This window comes from Mastomys coucha, unplaced genomic scaffold (genome assembly GCF_008632895.1).
Source record: "Mastomys coucha isolate ucsf_1 unplaced genomic scaffold, UCSF_Mcou_1 pScaffold16, whole genome shotgun sequence".
Taxonomy (NCBI): Eukaryota; Metazoa; Chordata; class Mammalia; order Rodentia; family Muridae; genus Mastomys; species Mastomys coucha.
In genome coordinates this window covers 36,456,149-36,465,299 of record NW_022196898.1, presented here as the reverse complement: position 1 = coordinate 36,465,299, position 9,151 = coordinate 36,456,149, and the positions used below count along the sequence as shown (strand labels likewise).

The 9,151-nt window shown below is 47.0% G+C and overlaps 1 protein-coding gene across 1 annotated transcript in view; it reads right to left on the bottom strand.

Moving 5' to 3' along the window:
* Window positions 1-1,988: 1,988 nt before the first annotated feature.
* Window positions 1,989-9,151, bottom strand: part of Etv3 (ETS variant transcription factor 3) — a 14,752-nt gene continuing 7,589 nt past the window's right edge. The window contains exon 6 of the mRNA XM_031374275.1: window positions 1,989-6,624. Within this exon, the coding sequence (XP_031230135.1) occupies window positions 5,483-6,624 (1,142 nt within the window). The 3' untranslated portion in view covers window positions 1,989-5,482. The remainder of the gene's footprint in view (window positions 6,625-9,151) is intronic.

Sequence of the window (9,151 nt, the reverse complement as noted above, 5' to 3'; positions counted from 1 at the left end):
TCTGCACAACACCTGATCATCTTCTAGAACCCTCTACTAGCCTTGTCCCTTGATCATCCTACCCGTCACAGGAACAGGTGCAGGAAAAGCCTGAAAACAGGTGGAGAAGCAACTGAGGGGCGGGGCCTCGAGGTGGGAGGTCACAAGACTACATACACTCTTTCACAGGCACCTTAGCACAAACAGGACTTGCCTGCATCTTCTCTGCCCCATCCATTTATTTGCCATTTTGAGTCCTATCTAAACTGGTGTCTCCCATCCCAACAGTGAAAAACATTAGTTCATCAAACATTTATCATCAAGCATCTTTAGGTCCCAGCGCTGGGTCCTAAAGGGCTCCCACAGGCTCCCACAAAGGGAGACGGATGATGCGTGATCCTCACGTGCCTGTGACTGGCCAGAGCTGAAAATGCTGGAGAAGGCTCTTGGCTGGAAGTAGGGCAAGAAGGTGCTCAGGCAGGGTGGGCCTGTGCAATGCAGCTGGCAACCAGGAGCTTTTCTGAAGCTCAGGGCTCCCCTCTGTAGCATAGGGATGAATTCAGCTTCTCATGGGGCTGTCACGAGGGCTGACACAGGCAGCCCTTAGAGAGAGGCCAGCATGTGCTAAGTGCTTCTCTGGTTCGGGTGCTTAAGCATTGGGTCTGGGTCTGCAGCAAAGAATAGGCTGCTTATAGAGAGAGGCCAGGCTCAGAGCTTCCAGACTATCCTGAAGACTACGAGGGACTGTACCTAAGGCTTTCTGCTGGTTGACCTTCCAGGGGGGCTGGAGTCTCTCTCCTCTGCTCAGTTGCCAGGCCTGCCTCTCACGCTCTTCCCTCTGGCCCACTGCCCCTCCTGCCTCTTCATTCAGAACTCCAGCAGTAATCACTAAATGGTTGGCTTTGGCTGAGAGTCTGCTGCTGGGGACTCAGATCTCTGTGCACTCCTTTCAGCAGCAGGAGGCCTGAGAGAGCGGCTGCCCATGGCTTCCCAGCCTCCTGACCCTGCCTAAGGGACATCTCTTCCAATATATCACATTGGCAGGGCAGTTCGTTCCTTGGGCCCAATGCCTTCTGTGACCCTCACTGGCAGACTCACACTTACAGCAAACAGTAAGGCTCACCCCTGTCAGCAGAAGCCAGCTCTCCTGAGGACCCCCTCAGACCGTCCTGTTTGCCTTTTCACGGGCACTTCATTGCCACTCAATATCACCTTCTTCATTTTTTTTTTTTTTTTTTTTTTTTGCGTCAGGGTTTCTTTGTGTAGCCCTGGCTGTCCTGGAACTCACTATGTAGGTAGACCAGGCTGGCCTTGAACTAAGAGATTTGCCTTCCTCAGCTGGGATTAAAGGCTTGCACCACCACCTGGCTTCAGAACTCTTTAAGTAAAACTTAACATGGTTTCTCTGTCTCCAAAGGGCAAAATGAGGTTACCCATCTGTAGCATTTTCCTTGTTTGGCTATATGGCATACAGTAATCAAAATTCCCTTCTCCAGTTCTTGTCCCTGTTGGGGATTACTACGTTTCATTAGTTCTGGCTTGCCATGCACTTAAAAACAATCCTAAGAAAACAATCACAGACCGGTATTTATTTTATAATTCACACGCTATCATGCCCATCATTTGGAGTGACTTAAGTTAATGGTTTGTTCCAACTGCCATTTACTCCTTACACCCAGATCATGTCCACCACCCTACAGGAAACTGTAAGCCATCAGCAGCCATGCTCGACCTCTCCGGCGAGGACTCCCACGTTCAGTCTATGGATCTGTCCAGCTGACATTTCCACACAGGCGATCACGTGGCTTAAAGAACCCTCCCTACAATAAGTATGCAGGTGTCTCCATACTCCTGTTCCTGGATTTAGTACCCTTATTCACTCACTCAAGGAAACTTCCACACTGACAAGAGACCCACCCCTCACTCTGCTGGCCCCCTGCAGGCCTGCAGACTTTGGCTTAGTGTGCAAGGAACAACAAAATCAATACTCGGCAAACATTTAAGTACCCTTTGTTTTTAAATTTAACTTTAATTTTTGAGGTAAAATACTTTTTTTTCTTTCGACTTCCATAACAAAATACAGAGCTATCAGATACCCCTGGAAAAAATATGTATATTATACATATATTTCTATAACATTACATCATATATATAATATATATGCAAAAAATTTGAAGACTTTAGAAAGCAGAACATCTAAAAGGCACTGCACAATGGTGTTCAGATTCCTTATATTTTATGTACATATACACATCTTATTCCGCTTACACAGATGCTTAGTGAAGCCATCTTCACACGTGAATGTCTCATTCACAAATCCCTGCATCACAAGTTTATAATTCAAAGAATGCCTAAATATCTTTTGAAACAAATTAACGCATAACTTTTTCCAAGAAGGAACTAATCAGAACAGTTCTTTGAAGACTGAAGTTTTCTCTAAAGCCACATAAGAACATATGCCTCACTACTGTGCACACAAGAAAAAGCACAAACATAATTATGGAATAAATAAAAAACAAAGGACAAACAGCTAAGTGACTATCCACTTGGCAGTGGAATACAACTTTTTTTTTTTTAATGCTTCTGGAAGTTTCTTGGCCTATGGCTATGGGTCACTAGGGTTCCCTGCATTACTGAGCTGGGGTTAATGAAGTGCAGCCTGACATCTAGGGAAGACTCTACACGTCTCTATTTTACTTCAGAAAGAAAGGAGAGCTCAGCAATGCTGATGCCCTGAGAGTCTGCTACTCTTTACAGCTAAAAAAAGGCAAACTGTTTAAATAAACAAGCTCTTGATTAGTGAAATTGCAATAGATTTACACCTACAAAGTTTTACACATTTGGCACAACAAAATTTAGAGGGGGGGAAAAAACCCAGGGAGAGGAAGTAGGTCCAGCTTTTAGCCCCCTTTCACCTGGCTGCTGGACAGTGACAATGCTCACAGAAGGCGACTGCCTTGTTTCATATCAGGCTGGAGGCAGGATAGGGCTGGGGAGAGAAGATTCTCATCCCTTTGCCCCAGGAAGTATCAGTGATCGCTACATTCATTCCCTGGTCCACTTCCTGAGCAAGCCCAAGTTCTGCTCTGCAGACAGACCCTTCCCCAGACCCAAACTCCAGCTGTGTGCAGTGCCAATCAACCAAGAAATTACTGGTGGAATGGCAATCAAAGGAAAACAAACAGCAAATAGTTTCATAAAAGTCCAAAAGCATTTTTCATGGAGTTCAATTTCAAGTGTAAAAGCAGTGGCTTTATTCAAATGGAAGCAGCATCTAGAATGAATTCCGGCACTTGGGTTCTAGGGGTTACAGGTATGCATCATGGATTTTCCTCCTCTCATTTTAAAGGCCCCATGTTTCTATTCCTGAGTTCATACTGATGCTTGCTGGCCGTCCCCACTAGCAGACAACCTGTGGCCAGCTGGCCTCCCTGGTTTGATAGGCAACACCAACCAGAGAGCCCTCCTCTACCTGCTGGCCTTGCTTTCTGATTCAGAGGTCTGCTGAGGTGCAGGGAAGGAAGCTGATCAAAACACAACCACCAAAGGCAGCAGGAGTGCTGAGTCCTCTGTGGCCTGACCAGAGCCTGGGTCACCAGAGACCGCTCGGTCCCTTTCCTAGCCTTTCACACATGCATGGAATCTGGACCTAGTTATAGGACATTCATCAAGAAACAGCAATGACGTCTCAAGTCATCCAAGTCAGCTAACATCTTTCACCAGTTCTAATGTCTCCTGAGCTCCTTTTGTGCATGCACTTCAGTTAAAGAAAATAAAACCAAACTAAACCAAACCCAAACACTCACTCCATCAAAAGATAACACATAAATGTCACTTGGTATAGAACTCTTGGCCAGGCTCAGGTGGTGGAGTGAGTTATCGCTCTGATGCTCGAATGCCATTCCCTTGCCTCAGCAGATATGGAACAGTTTCTTCTTGCTGCTCTGAGCTACACGTGCACAGAGGCAGTTGGCTGTTGCTGCTTTCTCTCTACCCTAGTGCTAGTGTTTTGTTTCCCGTAAGATCAGTATCTTCCCATTCCTTTGAAGTTGCTGTAAGGGAATTTCCCAAGGAGAAACGACTCCTGTTGGTGAACTGTATTTGGGGAATAGTCAACTGATCAGAGCAATCCCGGCAAAGGGGGACCACAAGGCCGGCAACACCACCACAGGGCAGATACCAGCTCTTTCCCTCACACCAGACCTTTTGGCATCTGGTCACCGCCTTCCCACCTCTTCCTTCAGTTTCAACAAGCAGTACTTTGTGTTTACAGGTTACCATCCACCTTTCATTCCCACAATCCTGCCCTTTTGCCACCTGGACCGACAACATCAGAGGGAATAACTGTCAGCTAGGAATTCGACTGTGCCTCAACATTCCTGGGTTATCTCAACAGTGTCCATGCCCTTCACAGGTTTATGTTGACAGACCCGTATCATCTTAAAGCATGTTCGTAGTTAAGGCTCGACTTAAGAAAACAGTAAGACAACCATACACAACAGAAAAACATCTTCAATGGCACTATCCTGCTCCTCATAAAAACGTGCTCAGTCACGCTTGGTTTGGGGAAACCAAACCAACAATGGAAAAAGAAAAACAAAGAGCATTTCTGTCATTTGTTTTGTTTTTAAAGGCATTGGGTTACTTCCTCCTGCCCTCTTTTTTCTTCCCTGATCAAGAGTTTACAACTCCTCATGGCTTTTTTTAGAAGTGAAGAAGGTGAGAGTCCGAGGACCTTGCAGCCAGGCTGCCTTCCCACCTCAACTCTGAAGCTGAGGGGCTGGAGGGTGGGCGTCTCCTGTGCCCTCCCTGCCCAGTATAACTGGCAGTACACTCATGTGTCTTGAAAACATTTTCTAAAAAGGGGGTGGGGGGAGCCAAATGTGCATGTGTCACCCTCCCCCCAGGGAGAGAGAGAAAGAGAGTGCATGCGTGGGAGAGAGCATATGTGTGTGTGTGTACACACACTCCAGTTAGGGAGAAGGGAGAGAGGGGAGAGTAGAGAAAACCATCTAAATGTCCCCCACTTCAGTAAGACTGCAATTAACTTTTTTCTCTCCTGAAATAAATACTCAGGTAACATGCTTAGTATTTTTCTCACCGCCTAACCTTCCAGCCTTTTTCTTTTATCTCCCTCTCTCAAAGCAAAGTATCCCACTATGGGCTTTCTGTATGTATAAATACAATAGGAAAGACTAGAGAGCCTGACCTGTAATAGGACTACAGTGTGGGCCTCTGGAGCTTGTCAGGCAGCAGGAGGGGACAGGAAACAGGTTCCTTCCCCAAAGTTCATAGCCTCCCTATGTCCTACGCACCAAGAAAAAAAGTGTTCATACCCCACTTATTATACAACACAAGATACTCATCCCATCCCCAACAGAAAAGTACAAGTCCACGCCCCAGAATTATCAAACCAGCTTAACCCCACCTCCCGCCCCAGAATCTTGCTACATAAATATGTATTTCTGATTGTAATATGAACACCTTCCCTTCCACTGTGGTTTTAAGCATCAGCGGCAGCAGTGGCCGCTGTAGCCAGGCCCTGGGGTCCTGCCCCATTCCAGAGGAACTTGCCCGTTTTGTTGAGCTCCCGGGCTTCAGGGTCATCATTCCACCGCCTCTTCAGCCGAAGCTTAGGGGGCATCAGGGCGTCTTCTTTCTTCTCAGGGACACCGGGTTCTCTGGCAGACCTGTCCTCACTGTCTTCAGTCCCCTCTAGGGGTTCGTCACTGGGGATGCTAATGGATACAGAGGGCCAGGTGGGTGAGGGGTGGGCAAACACTGAGCCTTTCCCCTCTTCTACGGTCCTGGTCGGCACGGTGTCCACTTCCTGGGCCTGTCCCTCCTTTTCTTGGGTTGACTGCCGGAGGCTGTCAGGATCCTTCTCAGTGGCTGGCTCTACCTTAACCCGAGAGGGAATAGGGGCACTGGCAGGTACAGAGCCACGTGTGGCCTCCTCGCTGCTCTCTACCCTCTCTCGGTTCTTCCGTCCAGCTGGTGGTGGCTGCAGCTTGATAGAGAATTGGGAAGGCTCCTCAGGATGCATTTGGCACTGCAGTGGTGGGACCATGAGCCCTGGGTAACGGGGAAAAGTCCGGGGACTCAGATGGTAGTTGAACACAGAACAGGCTTGAGAGTGAAGGTAGTGTTTCATTTCCTCTGGGTTGAAGGAGAAGCAACTGCTGCTGGTGAAGGGGCTCAGGCCTGGCGAGGGACTATAGGAGAACATGGTGGGAGTCAGGGACAGGGCTGGTGAAATGGGGACATTAAGGACCCCTCCTCGGCCAGGGACTGGAGAGAGAGCGAAGGGACTGTGCGGGTCAGGGTACAGTGCTGGCCGAGTGAAGAGAGGAAGCATTATGTCAGGCTTGCGTTTCTGGTGGCCTATTGCTCCTCCGCCAAGAGCATTTCGAGAGGGCATGAAATCCATGCTCCGGTGCCAGTCAGAGGCCGAGCCATCTTCCAGGTCCGAAGGCTCCACCTTTCTATCAGTGGGAACACCTGACTCAGGGCAGGAAGCACTCAGGGAGCTGGCAGAGAAACGCCCTGGCTGCACATCACCAGTAGGAGAGTGGGTGTCTAGAGGTGGGAAATGAAACCGGGAAGAGGCTGTTGGCACTGGTGGTGCACTCTGAGGAACCACACCTGTGATGGAAGAAAAGGAACGAAGTCAGCGTTGGCCACCTGGCCACTCACTATCATCACCTTTACTTACACTAGCTAAGTACACATGTTATGTGACAACAGGGAACAAACCTTCTACCTAGTCTTGAGTCTTTTTCAAAACTACTCTTCAGGTTGGGTGTGGTGGCCCAGACTTGCAATCCCAGCACTCGGGGGCTGAGGTAGGAGGACTGAGCCTCCAAGGGCAGTAGCTCAGCTTTTCCATTCAGCCTGGCCTCTTACCTTACTGTCCACGTGGTCCTCCTTTCCACACACCATGCCATCCATCTGTGAGCAATGTTCATGTTTCATTAAACCAGACTCCCTGTTATTTAAAACTATATCCCAATGGGTCCGAGAGCAACTCTATTGTGTGTACAGACCACCTATTCCTGTTTTCAACTTCACGAGTAAGGTTTGTCTCACCATTTTAATTTTGGCTATGTTTATAAAGCAAGTAAACCCAGCAGCAACACAGCCAAACAAAACACATGCATGTAATTGCACTGAAAACTCAGATTCTACCTCACATAAATGGGGCAGGGACAAGGTCCTACTTCAGTGAAACAGAACTGTGATAGACAGTCACTATCTCAGAGACTCAGTCTTTCTGTGTCTATAGTCCAACAAGTCCTATATAATGACATTTCCTTTTGTTCTCAAGCACTGAGAAGGGTGGGAGAAAATTCACGACCTCCTGTTTCCTCTAAGGCTGAATGCTGGCAGGTGTGGTGGCTCATGCTTGTAATCCCAGTCCTCGGGAGGCTTAGGCAGGGAAATTAACTGTGATTAGGTTAGGATGGATCAAAAACACCAAGTCCAACCGCCAAATTTCAAACTCTAAGAAGAAACTACCACCGTATCATATTACCTTGAAAAGCTCAAAAATTCTCCACTTCCCCTAAAAGCCCTAAAACTAAGGTGTAAGGAAGCTGCTCCCTGCACCTTCGGGTGCCCTACGAGTTCCTGGGAGGGACCCGTGGCCGCTAACATGATGCTGTCCAAAGAGTTCTTCATACATGAAGGAAAGATTAAAAGCCAGGGGGAGGGAGACAGTCACAGCTTGGTGGTGCAGGAGAAAAGACATGGCATAAGGCATGCTGTCAGGACTGTTGCTCCAACATACACTGTCAGACATTCTGACACCTGAGCAGGTCACTGTGTGGCCGTCTTGGCGTTCAGGGTTGAGTGAAACCTGCCAGGGACAGTTCTCCAGTAGGCCTTGTTTTAAAGGGTCCTTAATTATTAAGATTAATAACTAGGAGAAGTAGACACATGACCTTGCATATGATTTGAATAGAGTCAAGCTGGGCCCAAGCCAATGGATCTCTTCCTTAGTTTACTACAGCAACCAAGAGTCCATTATTTTTCTTATTTTTGACTCTTGACTTATTAAGTCTTATCTACAGGTTGTAAAAGTGGCTCAGTGGTTAAGAGCACCTGCTGCTCTTGAGAGGAGCCACATGGCAGCTGACAACCATCTGTAACTCCCGTTTCAGGAGATCCAGAATCTGGATCTTCCGGATTCCATGGGCACTGCACACACGAGGTGCAAGTACATACATGCATACAGGCAAAACACATACGCAGACAATTAAAATAATTAAAAGAAATTATTAGTTAAAAGTGAAAAATAATGTGTTTATAATCTGAAATGCAGAATATAAGCTGTAAGGAGAACATGGAGAGGAAAGGAAGCCCTGCTTCCTAAGTAAGTCAGAGACGCTGGCTTGAGCCGAGTCAGTTCGGTTTTTATTTTTAATGGAGTCTACTCTGGTTTTTATATACATACTAAGACATACTGCACACCTGTGTGGAGGAATAACACCCATTTCCAAATGCACTTCCACGGGATAGAGGAAGGCAGGACAAGGGTGATGTGTGGAAGGTGGCTGCTGATTCATGGAAAGTCCCTCCACCTTTGTGCATTATATACTGAGGTGTCAAACCTATGGTTCTGTCTGAAAAACAAGCAAGCAAGCAAGCAAGCAAGCAAGCACCCTCCTGCTAACACGTGTAGGGTGAGTACTTGAGAGAAGAGTGCCTTAGGCAGTCACAAGGACCAGGGTCGGATATCCGAGCCTTAGTTCTTGTATCTGCTACCTTGTAACCAGTGTAAACAATATGCTGGAGCTTTGGGTCCTCCCTCTGTAAACAATGCAAAGAATAAGTTCTCTGCGTAGGTCCCAACTGCCCTTCCCACGTGTCTCTGAAAAACAAAATTACCTTTCTGGCCCTGTTTTCTTAAGTAGGAAATGATAAGACCAATCCTAATATTTGAGAAATAGTTAATATTTGTGAGGCTTCTGGAACACACCTGTGTATAGCATGGCATATGTTGTTAAAATAAACTTTTTCTACACATACAGTCTTGGCTGGTCTAGAACTTGCTACTAACAGAGGGCCACCTGCCTGTCTTCCAAGTGCCTTTATTATCAGCATGAGCCACTGTGTCTAGCTTAATTTTAATGGTTCAAAAAAAAAAAAAATCAAACTTCGGAGTTTTTTT